Below are 15,165 nucleotides of genomic sequence, written 5' to 3' on the forward strand. Positions count from 1 at the left end.
GTCACGCGGTTGAAGGGCAATTAGGGAGGGGCATTACACATCCTCTGAACCAATAGAAAAAGAACATTTGGAGCACGTTCCGTTCCGTGTTTAATCAGTCTTGTCCGGAACTTTAGAGATGTAAATGCCGGCTCTCGGCTTGTGGAAACACCCGCTGCTCTCCGTCGCCCTCTGAGGGGAACTGGAGGCGGATATTAAACAACGGCCACCACGGGGAGGCCGTCGGAGGCGGAATTTAGCTCGGGCGACAGGCGGGGAAGAGGCAGAAATTGCCGAACTATTCTGGGGCATCTTCGTTGGTGAGGTCAGGGCAGTCCTCCCGAGTTTTCAACCACTCTGGGCTGCTGTCATCAGGAGGCAGGCCCGATGTCGGAGTCTAACAGGAACCCGCAGCGTCTAATGAACGCAGAAGACAAGCCACAAGAGGGCAGCACAGCGGCACAGTGGCTAGCACTGCTGCCTCACCGACACTGAATACCTTTGCTTGTTATGTGCACCAATGACTTAGACTTGGATGCTCAGAGAATTTACAGTGCCGAAGGAGGCCATTCGGCCCATCGAGCCTGCACCGGCTCTTGGAAAGAGCACCCTGCCCAACCGCACACCTCCACCCTATCCCCATAACCCAGTAACCCCACCCAAATTTTGGACACTAAGGGACAATTTAGCACGGCCAATCCACCCAACCTGCACATCTTTGGGCACTAAGGGACAATTTAGCACGGCCAATCCACCTAACCTGCACATCTTTGGGCACTAAGGGGCAATTTAGCATGGCCAATCCACCTAACCTGCACATGGGGCAGCACGGTAGCATTGTGGATAGCACAAATGCTTCACAGCTCCAGGTTCCAAGGTTCGATTCCCGGCTTGGGTCACTGTCTGTGCGGAGTCTGCACATCCTCCCCGTGTGTGCGTGGGTTTTCCCGGGTGCTCCCATTTCCTCCCACAGTCCAAAGATGTGCAGGGTAGGTGGAGGTCGATTGGCCGCGATAAATTGCCCTTAATGTTGGGTGGGGTTACTGGGTTATGGGGATAGGGTGGAGGTGTTGACCTTGCGTAGGGTGCTCTTTCCAAGAGCCAGTGCAGACTCGATGGACCGAATGGCCTCCTTCTAAATAAGGGGCAGCACGGCAGCATGGTGGTCAGCATAAATGCTTCACAGCTCCAGGGTCCCAGGTTCGATTCCCGGCTGGGTCACTGTCTGTGTGGAGTCTGCACGTCCTCCCCGTGTGTGCGTGGGTTTCCTCCGGGTGCTCCGGTTTCCTCCCGCAGTCCAAAGATGTGCGGGTTAGGTGGATTGGCCATGCTAAATTGCCCGTAGTGTCCTAAAAAAAGTAAGGTTAAGGGGGGGTTGTTGGGTTACGGGTATAGGGTGGATACGTGGGTTTGAGTAGGGTGATCATTGTTCGGCACATCGAGGGCCGAAGGGCCTGTTCTGTGCTGTACTGTTCTATGTTCTATGTTCTATCTTTGGACACTAAGGGGCAATTTATCACGGCCAATCCACCTAACCTGCACATCTTTGGACACTAAGGGACAATTTAGCACGGCCAATCCACCTAACCTGCACATCTTCGGACACTAAGGGACAATTTAGCACGGCCAATCCACCTAACCTGCACATCTTTGGACTGTGGGAGGAAACCGGAGCACCCGGAGGAAACCCACGCAGACACGGGAGAGCGTGCAGACTCCGCACAGACAGTGACCCAGCCGGGAATCGAACCTGGGACCCTGGAGCTGTGGAGCAATTGTGCTAACCACTGTGCTACCGTGGTGTAAGTGTAGGAGGTATAATCAGCTGGAGTTTAACTTTGGGGAGTCTGCCGAGGGGAGGAACGGTAGGGCCCGAGGGAGTTATTGAGGAACAGAGGGTTGCCTGGGTGTACGAGTCCATGGATTCCTGAAGTTGGCAGTAGAGGGGGAGAGGGTGGCGAAGAAGGCAGGCGGAGCGCTTGGGGCGGCCTGTGAATATGGAACGCGTCGCCTGAGAGGGTGGTGGAGGCAGGAAACCCCCCCCCCCCCCCGCCACCCCCAGTCACGTCTGAGAAGCATCTGGACGAGCACTCAAATCGTCAATGGAGCAAGGGCTGGCGAACGGGATATGAGCACAGATTGGCGCTCAATGGCCAGCATTGACACGGTGGGCCGAAGGGCCCGTTTCTGTGCTGGACGACCCGATGTCACGGGGGCAGCAGCTGGACCTCATATCGGACTGCCAGCTGGATTCAATGGTCTTCCTGGAGGTAGCCCCCTCCCTCCACCCCTCCGCCCCACACTCCAGCTATCAGCCAATCAACACGTCCACCCGTGTGGCGCAACGGCCTTCCTCCGACAATCGGAAAGAAAAAGGACTCGTTACCCGATTGGATGATGTTCGACCGTCAAGCAAACAGCACCCCCCCCCCCCCCCCCCCCCCCCACCCCCCGCCATTTTCAGAATCTTGTCATGAGAAATGTGCAAAGAGAATGGGAGAATAAACCAAGGAGGTTTTCGCACAGCGTTATCCGGGGGGGGGGGAGATTGACCTTTGACCCTGGAGACCCCGGCCCAGTTCTGGAGGAGCTGGCAACGGCAGAGAGCGCCCCCCCCCCCCCCCCCCCCCCTCCCTCCTACCCTCCCTCCCCCCTACCCTCCCCTCTCCCCCTCTCCCCCCTCCTCCCCGTCCCCCCCCCCCCCCAGCCCCATCCGAGCAAGGAGCCGGAGGGACTGAGGACCCCGGGGCTTGAACCCAGTACAGCACAGCGCCGCCCACCGTTTCTTACTTGTCAGCGAAGCGGCCCAGCACGATGGCCCCCACCAGCAGGCCAGCCATGTAGACCGATTGAGAGATCCATTTCACGGACTTCTGATCGCACACCAGGTCCCACTGTCAAAACAAGATGGCAGCTGACGGTTATCGGGGGGTGGGGGAGGGGGGGGCCCAACACCCCCCCCCCCCCAACCCCCGTACGAGTTCCAAAGGCCGGCGGAGGTTTGAGAGGGAATATTTTATTTCTCCTCCTGCCCGCCTCAAATGGGGGCCCTCCTTATTTTCGACCGGCGCCCCAAAGCCCCAGTTATTAAGTGGACACCGGCTCAGCTGGCTGCGAAGGCCCGTGTTTACTTTGTGCGACACAAGCGAGAGGGACCCCAGTGGGCCCATTACGTACGAGCATATGAATGAGGAGCAAAAGTAGCCCCTCCCCCTGGATAATTTAGCACGGCCAATACACCTAACCTCAACATCTTTGGACACTAAGGGGCAATTTAGCACGGCCAATCCACCTAACCTGCACATCTTTGGACACTAAGGGGCAATTTAGCACGGCCAATCCACCTAACCTGCACATCTTTGGACACTAAGGGGCAATTTAGCACGGCCAATCCACCTAACCTGCACATCTTTGGACACTAAGGGGCAATTTAGCACGGCCAATCCACCTAATCGCCACATCTTTGGACACTAAGGGGCAATCTAGCACGGCCAAGGGCAGCACGGTGGGGCAGTGGGTTAGCACTGCAGCCCCACGGCGCTGAGGTCCCAGGTTCGATCCCGGCTCTGGGTCATTGTCCGTGTTGAGTTTGCACATTCTCCCCGTTTTTGCGTGGGTTTCGCCCCCACAACCCAAAGATGTGCCGGGTAGGTGGATCGGCCACGCTAAATTGCCCCTTAATTGGAAAAAATTAATTGGGTAATCTAAATTTTTTTAAAAGAAAAAGAAAAAATTTAGCACGGCCAATCCACCTAACCTGCACATCTTTGGACACTAAGGGGCAATTTAGCACGGCCAATCCACCTAACCTGCACATCTTTGGACACTAAGGGACAATTTAGCACGGCCAATCCACCTAACCTGTACATCTTTGGACACTAAGGGGCAATTTAGCACAGCCAATCCACCTAACCTGCACATCTTTGGACACTAAAGGGCGATTTAGCACGGCCAATCCACCGAACCTGTACATCTTTGGACACTAAAGGGCGATTTAGCACGGCCAATCCACCTAACCTGCACATCTTTGGACACTAAGGGACAATTTAGCACGGCCAATCCACCTAACCTGCACATCTTTGGACACTAAGGGGTAATTTAGCACGGCCAATCCACCAGATCCTGCACAGAATTGTGCTTTGAGATTGCCTCATGTATGTGGGGTTATCCCAGTGCATACAAATCATTTACTACACCTTCATTCGGTCCATGTTATACACAACGTTACTGAAGAGTTTTAGCAAACACACACACACACGTTCTCTGGCATACCTCCGTGACGATCGTGGCTTTGAACTTGGAGCTGTCGTACGTCCATCCGTCAGAGCACGCCTGCGTGGCGGGCACGGTCGCGTTGCTCCGGCTGGCGTTGAGGCCCAGGAGGTGCCACTGGGGCGGGGAGTACTCGCTGCATTTCTCTGGCCGGACATTCCCGTCCAGGGGGACGAAGACCCGAGGAGGTCCTCCGCCGTCGCGTTGAGGGACCCGGAGACGTTCGTTCCCCAGGGGGCACTGCAGTGATGGTCCGGCACGGCGGCCAAGAAGTTCTGGAGCAGGTTGTGCATGGTCAAGAACACGGTTGGGAGGGCCAGCAAGAAAACGTGGATGATTTGGAATTTTCCCATATTCCCGACATCCTCCAAGATATCACCGAAGCTCATGGCTAAACCTCAAGAAGGTGCAGGCATAGAGGGAGAAGGACTGTTCCTGACTGAGAGAGAGCGACACTGACGGACAGTCTGGTGCACAGAGTGTGTGGGCTGGGTCCCGGGCTGATCATTAATCCATTTGTTACCTAATGTTTAATCTGATGATAACAGAGTTACTATATTCACTCCACTGTGACAGACCTCGTTCAAGGAGTTTGGATGCTAAGCGAGGGAGGCCACAGCGCCGTGGTGGCTGGGGGGTTTGGGAGAGTTAGTGAAATTATTACAACTGAATGGTCGCACTTTCAAAACACACACTGGGGTAAGGGTCCCACACACACTGACTCTCACTGGGGTAGGGGTCCCACACACACTGACTCTCGCTGGGGTATGAGTCCCACACACACTGACTCTCACTGGGGTATGGGTCTCACACACACTGACTCTCACTGGGGTACGGGTCCCACACACACTGACTCTCACTGGGGTACGGGTCTCACACACACTGACTCTCACTGGGGTACGGGTCCCACACACACTGACTCTCACTGGGGTCCCACACACACTGACTCTCACTGGGGTACGGGTCCCACACACACTGACTCTCACTGGGGTACGGGTCCCACACACACTGACTCTCACTGGGGTAGGGGTCCCACACACACTGACTCTCACTGGGGTACGGGTCTCACACACACTGACTCTCACTGGGGTACGGGTCCCACACACACTGACTCTCACTGGGGTACGGGTCTCACACACACTGACTCTCACTGGGGTACGGGTCCCACACACACTGACTCTCACTGGGGTACGGGTCTCACACACACTGACTCTCACTGGGGTACGGGTCCCACACACACTGACTCTCACTGGGGTCCCACACACACTGACTCTCACTGGGGTACGGGTCCCACACACACTGACCTCACTGGGGTACGGGTCCCACACACACTGACTCTCACTGGGGTAGGGGTCCCACACACACTGACTCTCACTGGGGTACGGGTCCCACACACACTGACTCTCACTGGGGTACGGGTCCCACACACACTGACTCTCACTGGGGTACGGGTCTCACACACACTGACTCTCACTGGGGTACGGGTCCCACACACACTGACTCTCACTGGGGTACGGGTTCGTTTAACGTCTGCCGTTGGGAAATTGTTAGCGTCCATTATTAAGGAAGCGATAACAGGACATTTGGAAAGTCAAAACGCTATCCATCAGAGTCAGCATGGTTTTACGAAGGGCAAAGCGTGTTTGACTAATTTGCTAAGATGTAACAAGTCCCGGCCTCCCCGTACAGGCGCCGGAATGTGGCGACTAGGGGCTTTTCACAGTAACTTCATTGAAGCCTACTTGTGACAATAAGCGATTTCCATTCCAAATCAAGTCGATAATGGAGACCCTGTAGATGTAGCATATCTAGACTTCTGGGATGCGTTTGATAAGGTTCCGCACAAAAGGTTAATTCACAAGGTTAGATCACATGGGATTAGGGGTAATAATAATAATCGCTTATTGTCACAAGTCGGCTTCAATGAAGTTACTGTGAAAAGCCCCTAGTTGCCACATTCCGGCGCCTGTTCGGGGGAGGCCGGTACGGGAATTGAACCCGCGCTGCTGGCCTGTTTCTGCGTTACAAGCCAGCTGTTTAGCCCACTGTGCTAAACCAGCCAGCTTGGACAGAAGATTGGCTGATGGACAGGAGACAGTGACTTGGGATAAATGGTTCTTTTCCTGGATGGCAAGATGCAACCAGTGGGATGTCACAGGGTTCGGTCCTGCAGTCCCAACTATTTACAATATACATTAATCACTTTGATTAGGGATAGAAGATTCTCTTGCCAAATTTGAAGATGACACTAAAAATAGTAGGGACGGTAAGTTGCAATGGGGAAATAAGAAATTTACAAATGGATGTTGCACGGTTCAGCGAGTGGGCCAAAATGTGGCAACAATCTCTCCTGGTCCACCCACGTCGACGCTACGACCAAGAAAGCACAACAGCGCCTATACTTCCTCAGGAAAGTAAGGAAATTCGGCATGTCCACATTAACCCTTACCAACTTTTACAGATGCACTATAGAGAGCATCCTATCCGGCTGCATCACAGCCCGGTATGGCAACTGCTCGGCCCAGGACCGCAAGAAACTTCAGAGAGTCGTGAACACAGCCCAGTCCCATCACACGAACCCGCCTCCCATCCATTGACTCCATCGACACCTCCCGCTGCCTGGGGAAAGCGGGCAGCATAATCAAAGATCCCTCCCACCCGGCTTACTCGCTCTTCCAACTCCTTCCATCGGGCAGGAGATACAGAAGTCTGAGAACACACACGAATCGGCTCAGAAACAACTTCTTCCCCGCTGTCACCAGACTCCTAAACGACCCTCTTCTGGGACTGACCTGATCTCTCCACTTATCTTCTCTACCGAGTAAGTACTACACTCCTGTATGCTTCACCCGATGCCTGTGTCTACGTATTGACATTGTGTATTTACCGTATGTCCTGTGTTTCTTCACGTATGGAACGATCGGTCTGGACTGTCGGCAGAACAACACTTTTCACTCTACCTCGGGACACGTGAGAATAAAACAAATCAAACAAACAGGTGGAGTTTAACGTGGATATGTTTGAGGTTGTCCTTTTTGGTCGTAGGAATGGAAAGGCAATTTATTATCTAAATGGAGAGATCTGGGTGTCCTCGTGCAGATACAGCAGGTAATAAGGAAAGCAAGTGGAATTTTGGCCTTCAGATCTAAAGGAACAGAGTAGAAAAGTAGGGATGTGATGTTGCAACTGTCCACGGCATTGGTACCACCGCACCTGGAGTATTGAGCACAGCTTTGGTCCCTTTATTTGAGGAGAGGATGTAGTAAAATTGGAGGCAGTTCAGAGGAGGTTCACTAGGCTGATTCCACAGATGAGGGGTTTGTCGTACGAGGAGAGATTGAACAGTTTAGGCCTGTACTCTCCAGAGGTTAGAAGTGGGACAGCACGGTAGCATTGTGGATAGCACAATCGGTTCACAGCTCCAGGGTCCCAGGTTTGATTCCCGGCTGGGTCACTGTCTGTGCGGAGTCTGCACGTCCTCCCTGTGTGTGCGTGGGTTTCCTCCGGGTGCTCCGGTTTCCTCCCACAGTCCAAAGACGTGCGGGTTAGGTGGATTGGCCGTGATAAATTGCCCTTAGTGTCCAAAATTGCCCTTAGCGTTGGGTGGGGTTACTGGGTTATGGGGCTAGGGTGGCGGTGTTGACCTTGGGTAGGGTGCTCTTTCCAAGAGCCGGTGCAGACTCGATGGGCTGAATGGCCTCCTTCTGCACTGTAAATTCTATGAATGAGGGGAGATCTAATTGAGGTATACAAGATGCTAAAAGGTGTGGATAAAGTAGACGCGGAGCGGGCGCTTCCTCGTGTGGGGCATTCGAAAACGAGCGGTCCTAATCTTGGAATAAGAGGCGGCAAATTTAAAACAGATTTGAGGAGAAACTACTTCTCCCGAAGGGTTATGAATCTGTGGAATTCGCTACCCCAGAGTATGGTGCATGCTGGGACAGTGACTAAATTTAAGCGGGAGTCAGACAGATTTTTGATTGGTGATGGGGGTGAAGGGTTATGGAGAACGGGCAGCGCGGTGGAGTTGAGGCCAGGATGGGATCAGCCACGATCACATTGAGGGAGTCAGGCCCGAGAGGCCGACTCCCACTCCGAGCTCATGCGTTCCAGGGAGGAGATTCTCCGGCTCATTTCGCAATCCAGCTCTCGGTCTGTAACATTGTAGGGAGCAGATTTTTGATTTAATTTATTATTGTCTCATGTATTAGTATACAGCGCAAAGTATTGTTTCTTGCATGCTGTACAAACAATACATACCGTACATAGGGAAGGAAGGAGAGACTGCAGAATATAATGTCACAGTTATAGCAAGGTGTAGAGAAAAGGTCAACTTAATACGAGGTGGGTCCATTCAAAAGTCTGATGGCAGTAGGGAAGAAGCTGTTCTTGAGTCGGTTGGTACGTGACCTCAAACTTTGGTATCTTTTTCCTGACGGAAGAAGGTGGAAGAGAGTATGTCCGGGGTGCGTGGGGGTCCTTAATTACGCTGGCTGCCTTTAGAACATAGAACATAGAACAGTACAGCACAGAACAGGCCCTTCGGCCCTCGATGTTGTGCCGAGCAATGATCACCCTACTCAAACCCACGTATCCACCCTATACCCGTAACCCAACAACCCCCCCCCCCCTTAACCTTACTTTTTAGGACACTACGGGCAATTTAGCATGGCCAATCCACCTAACCCGCACATCTTTGGACTGTGGGAGGAAACCGGAGCACCCGGAGGAAACCCACGCACACACGGGGGAGGATGTGCAGACTCCGCACAGACAGTGACCCAGCCGGGAATCGAACCTGGGACCCTGGAGCTGTGAAGCATTTATGCTAACCACCATGCTACCGTGCTGCCCTCCCATTCTGAGGCAGCGGGAATTATAGACGGAGTCAATGGATGGGAGGCTGGTTTGGGTGATGGACTGGGCTACATTCACAACCTTTTGTAGTTTCCTGCAGTCTTGGGTAGAGCAGGCTCCATACCAAGCTGTGATACAACCAGAAAGAATTCTTTCTCTGGTGCATCTGTTGAAGTTGGTGAGGGTTGTAGCTGACATGCCAAATTTCCTCAGTCTTCTGAGAAAGTAGAGTCGTTGGGGGGCTTTCTTAACTATAGTGTCGGCATGGGGGGGACCAGGACAGGTTGTTGGTAATCTGGGCACCTAAAAACACGACCCTTTCTGCTTCGTTCCCATTGATGTAGACAGGGGCATGTTCTCCTCTACGCTCCCTGAAGTCGATGACAATCTCCTTCGTTTTGTTGACATTGAGGGAGAGATTATTGTCGTCGCACCAGTTCACCAGATTCTCTATCTCATTCCTGTGCCCTGTCTCGTCCTTGTTTGAGATCCGACCCACTACTGTGGTGTCATCGGCCATGATGAGGAACATATCAGCCATGATAGAGTAGCGGAGCAGGAAGGATGGGCCAAATGGCCTAATTCTGCTCCTATATCTTGTCCTCTGAACTCACGTACGTCATTATGAATACACGACACTAGGGCAGCACGGTGGCCTAGGGGTTAGCACAACCGCCTCACGGCGCTGAGGTCCCAGGTTCGATCCCGGCTCTGGGTCACTGTCCGTGTGGAGTTTGCACGTTCTCCCCGTGTCTGCGTGGGTTTGGCCCCCACAACCCAAAAATGTGCAGAGTAGGTGGATTGGCCACGCTAAATTGCCCCTTAATTGGAAAAAATAATTGGGTAATCTAAATTTAAAAAAAAAAAATGAATACACGACACACACACAATCAAGACAAGAAGTTATGCATCCCTTAGGGGCAATGGTCGTTTAATAGGATTACATTGAAACTAACAAACGGTCAATCAAGGAGTATTCGGCAGCGTTAACCTCACGTTCGAGAACATTTTGACACAAAGCCTGCCCCTCCCCCTGAGCCCCAGGCACTGAGGTCAGAGGTCGGGCTGAGATCAGAGGTCGGGCTGAGATCAGAGGTCGACCCTGGGATCTCCAATGTTGTTCAATTCAAAATTGTCTTCTCAGAATTGAGCCACTGGGGAGGCGCGATAAGCAAATTGGAATTCTTACAAACCATGTAAGCATAGCATCTGAATTGTTACGGTCTCAACCCATGGCGTGTGGTCCTTCCTTTCAGCTTTGCCTTATCAGTTGATGAGTGTTTAATGTGCTTGTAGGGAACGTTTCAGGTTAATATGTCAGTGAAGGGGCCTATTGTGAAAGGTGGACACAGATTACGGACTCTCTCTTATCGGTTGTGCTCCAGGGGCTGCTGATTGTTGGGAGGGAGCTGTGTCTGGTTAAATAGTCTGCTTCATCAGTGATAGGTTCGTTTCCTGCCGCGGGTCCTCATTCCTGTTGGACCGTTTGTCCTTTTCGGCGTCTCTCAAAGCTCTGGGAACAAAGAAGGCATAAAATCACAGACGGAAAACGGCCAATCTGTCTCTCGGGGCTCCGGTTTCTTCCCTCGTCTGTCCTGCGCGCGAGTATGTGCGTGTGAGCTAGTGTGTGTGTGTGTGTGCACATGTGTGATTTGTGGGCGTGCATGCGCGTGTGTCAGTGTGTATGCATGCTCGTATGTGCGCACGTGTGTTGTGAGGGTGCGCGCATGTGTGTGCACATGCATGTGAGTTGCGAGCGTGCACGTGAGTGTGCGTGCGCGCATTTGTGTGTAAGTGCATTTGTGAGTGTGTATGTCTGTGCGGGCTTGCGTGTTCATGAAAAAATGAATTGAAAATGGCTTATTGTCACGAGTAGGCTTCAAATGAAGTTACTGTGAAAAGCCCCTAGTCGCCACATTCCGGCGCCTGTTCGGGGAGGCCGGTACGGGAATCGAACCGTGCTGCTGGCCTGCCTTGGTCTGCGTTCAAAGCCAGTGATTTAGCCCTGTGCTAAACAGCCCCTCAACAGCCTGTGTGTGTGTGTTGTGTGAGTGCACGTGCATTTGTGTGTGTGAGTATGTGCATTTGTGTGTGTGTGTCCATTTGTGTGTGTGTGTGTGTGCATTTGTGTGTGTGTGTGCGTTTGAGTGTGTGTGTGCGTTTGGGTATGTGTACGCGTTTGAGTGTGTGTGCGCGTTTGAGTGTGTGCGTTTGAGCGTGTGTGTGCGTTTGAGTGTGTGAGTGCGTTTGAGTGTGTGTGCGTTTGAGTGTGTGTGCGTTTGGGTGTGTGTGCGTTTGAGTGTGCGCGTTTGAGTGTGTGTGTGCGTTTGGGTATGTGTACGCGTTTGAGTGTGTGTGCGCGTTTGAGTGTGTGTGCGCGTTTGAGTGTGTGCGTTTGAGCGTGTGTGTGCGTTTGAGTGTGTGAGTGCGTTTGAGTGTGTGTGCGTTTGAGTGTGTGTGCGTTTGGGTGTGTGTGCGTTTGAGTGTGCGCGTTTGAGTGTGTGTGCGTTTGAGTGTATGTGTGCGTTTGAGTGTGTGTGCGCGTGTGTGAGTATGTGCCTGTGTGTGTGAGTGCATGCCTGTGTGTGTGAGTGTGTGCCTGTGTGTGTGTGTGTGTGTGTGAGTGTGTGTATGTGAGTATGTGCCTGTGTGTGTGCATGTGTGTGTGTATGCGTTTGAGTGTGTGTGTGTGTTTGGGTATGTGTGCGCGTTTGAGTGTGTGTGCGCGTTTGAGTGTGTGTGCGTTTGGGTGTGTGCGTTTGAGTGTGTGTGCGTTTGGGTGTGTGCGTTTGAGTGTGCGCGTTTGAGTGTGTGTGCGTTTGAGTGTGTGTGTGCGTTTGAGTGTGTGTGCGCGTGTGTGAGTATGTGCCTGTGTGTGTATGTGTGTGTGTGTGTGAGTGCGTGCCTGTGTGAGTGCATGCCTGTGTGTCTGTGTGTGTGTGTGTGTGAGTGTGTGTATGTGCCTGTGTGTGTGTGAGTGTGTGTGTGTGAGTGTGTGCCTGTGTGTGTGTGTGTGAGTATGTGTATGTGAGTATGTGCCTGTGTGTGTGTGTGAGTGTGGTTAGAGAAAGTATCGAGCGCACCGTCACTACGTTTAAAACGTATTTCTCACCGGACAACCAAAGCATCGCACACACCTCCCGACAGGAGTTAGCTGCAGAGTGAGTTCAGTGAGAAACGCTGGGAGTGGCTGAGGCCTGAGACAGGCCTCGTCGGTCGAGGCTGTGGCTCCCAACAGCTACCTATCATGGGAGGCCGATAGAACGGGGAAATCTCGACAGGCCGGTTGAGGCAAAGTCCAGAAATTCTTTCGAAGGCGAATGGCTTGAGAAAGGGGAACATCGAAAGGTTTGGCAAGCGCGCCAGAGAGTGGATCAGACTAAGTGGGTCACACAGAGGAAAAAACACAACAGCACAGGCACGGCAGTATGGGCCAAATGGCAGGCGGGAACTTAATTCCCAGTGACCACTTCTGTATAAAGAGGCAGGCTATTAATACACGGGCTGCCCCCTCAGAATATCCCACTCTTCCTAGAAAAGGTCATGGGTGCAGATGGTGTAATTAATGGGAGGAGCCAGGTCTGTCTGTAGTTTTGCGGTTGCACTACAACCCCACAATATTTGGACAACTCTCACTGCGAAGGCCCCCCGGCCTGTGCTCTGACTATCAGCGCACTAGGCCGAAGCCTAAAAGAGTTTGTTTCTACGTTGGCATCCCGGCTGCCATTTTGAATCTGTGCCCCCAAGCCACCCGTGAGTGTTTGGCGTTACAAACCTCCTCTCAACCTCTTCGATAGTTTCCGGCAAGGGAATATTTAATGTTTCCGGTAGGAAAAAGGCGGTGGCTCCGGCTATTATCGCCATCCCGCCGAATATAGTGAGCGGCAGGAACGAAACGTAGTCGCCGCTCATCCGTATGATCGGTGCTATCATGGCTCCCATCCGAGCCAACGTACTCACGAATCCCATTCCTGTCTGCCTGCGAGGGATACGCAAAGAAACGAGAGAGAGAAAACAGATAAATATAAAACATTTCACCTTCTAACGTCCTTCCCTCTTCTCAGGGAGAATCTGACACCGGCCTCCTTCACTGAACGGCCCTGATAGATCTCGCACCTCTGACTGCAACTCGCTGGAATGCCGCAGGTCATTTCCTGATGCCCCCCAAAGCTCAAGAGCTCACACACAAATCGCTAGTCATGAACCATGCTGCTATTACCCGGGAGGCTATTGTTAGGACACCTGAACGGGAATCCAAGCAATCATCAAGGCTGTGAGGGTCGCCTACTAAACCCCAAGAGTTACAACACTGACCAATTGGTATCTATTGCGTTGAAACAAACTTTAATTTAAACAAATAATTATAATATTAGCAACACAGTTAAAAAGTACTTAAATAAAAGGGGGGGGAAAAACTATAACTCCCTCTTTGCACTTGCCACTATTCCAATTAAGCAACCCAACACAGCTCAAATGCCCCTTATAAATAAAGTTAACACTAAGGGTTACTTGCATCTCTGTGCAGGCCGTTTCTGGAGCAACCTGAAAATCCTTCTGTCTTGTCAGACCAAAATCCTGTGGCAAACCCACAAAACTACAGACAGACCTGGCTCCTCTCATTAGTGACACCATCTGTTTCCCAAGCATACGACATTCCCCAGTCTCCTCCCACTATGGCCTGCTTAGTTAATCCCTCATAAATTATTGACATCTACATTGGGGCAGCCCTGTGGCACAGTGGTTAGCAGTGCTGCCTTATAGCACTGATCCACCAAACCTGCACATCTTTGGGCACTAAGGGACAATTTAGCACGGCCAGTCCACCTAACCTGCACATCTTTGGACACTAAGGGACAATTTAGCACGGCCAATCCACCTAACCTGCACATCTTTGAGCACTAAGGGACAATTTAGCACGGCTAATCCACCTAATCTGCACATCTTTGGACACGAAAGGCAATTTAGCACGGCCAATCCACCTAACCTGCACATCTGGACACTAAGGGACAATTTAGCACGGCCAATCCACCTAAGCTGTACATCTTTGGACACTAAGGGACAATTTAGTACGGCCAATCCACCTAACCTCCACATCTTTGGACACCAAGGGGCAATTTAGCACGGCCAATCCACCAAACCTGCAAATCTTTGCACACTAAGGGACAATTTAGCACGGCCATTCCACCTATCCTGCACATCTTTGGACACGAAGGGGCAATTTAGCACAGCCAATCCACCTAATCTGCAAATCTTTGGACACTAAGGGGCAATTTATCACGGCCAATCCACCTAACCTGCACATCTTTGGACACCAAGGGGCAATTTAGCACGGCCATTCCACCTATCCTGCACATCTTTGGACACTAAGGGACAATTTAGCACGGCGAATCCCCCCTAACCTGCACATCTTTGGACTGTGGGAGGAAACCGGAGCACCCGGAGGGAACCCACGCAGACATGGGGGAAGAACGTGCAGACTCCACACAGACAGTCACCGGAGACGGGAATTGAACCCGGATCCCTGGGGCAGCAATGCTGACGACTGTGCGACCGTGCTGGGGGGGGGGGGGGGGGGGGGCGTGACGAGAAAGTCTGACGGAAATTCACCCTCAAATAGACTCTCCGCTCAGAGTTACGAGGTCGCGGGAATCGGAGCGTTCTGGTGGGTTTTTCACCATTCCCGGCCTAACCCGGGGGTGGGGTGGGTCCCAGGTTGGTCAACCCCCCCCCCCCCCCCCCGTCCACTTTGCTGCGATGCGTTCACTCTGTCGCAATCTGCCTGCGCTCCGTTGATGGCCTTATCATCCTGATGCTCGCAAACGCAGTCACTGACCTTGTCCGACCTCCAGCGTTGACGGACCGCACTTACCTGACCACGGTTGGGTAGAGTTCGCCCGAGAAGAGATAGCAACAGCTGAACGCACATGCGAGACATCCCTTCCCGACAGCAGCAAATGTCGTTCGTAAGGCCTGCAGGTCTGTAGGGGAGACAGAAGCGTACAAATGTTACTGTCTGACATTTTGGACAAAGTGATTAACTGATGAGAATTGCCTGGT

At 52.5% G+C, this 15,165-nt stretch overlaps 1 protein-coding gene across 1 annotated transcript in view; it reads right to left on the reverse strand.

Annotated features, from left to right (window-relative positions):
• LOC119958827 (solute carrier family 22 member 6-like) overlaps nucleotides 1-15,165 on the reverse strand; it is a 54,727-nt gene that overhangs the window by 17,231 nt on the left and 22,331 nt on the right. Inside the window, 5 exon segments of the mRNA XM_038787330.1 lie at nucleotides 2,770-2,873; nucleotides 4,252-4,436; nucleotides 4,439-4,650; nucleotides 12,884-13,087; nucleotides 14,978-15,086. Coding sequence (XP_038643258.1) covers nucleotides 2,770-2,873; nucleotides 4,252-4,436; nucleotides 4,439-4,650; nucleotides 12,884-13,087; nucleotides 14,978-15,086 — 814 coding nt within the window.

This window comes from Scyliorhinus canicula, chromosome 31, assembly GCF_902713615.1.
Source record: "Scyliorhinus canicula chromosome 31, sScyCan1.1, whole genome shotgun sequence".
Classification (NCBI taxonomy): domain Eukaryota; kingdom Metazoa; phylum Chordata; class Chondrichthyes; order Carcharhiniformes; family Scyliorhinidae; genus Scyliorhinus; species Scyliorhinus canicula.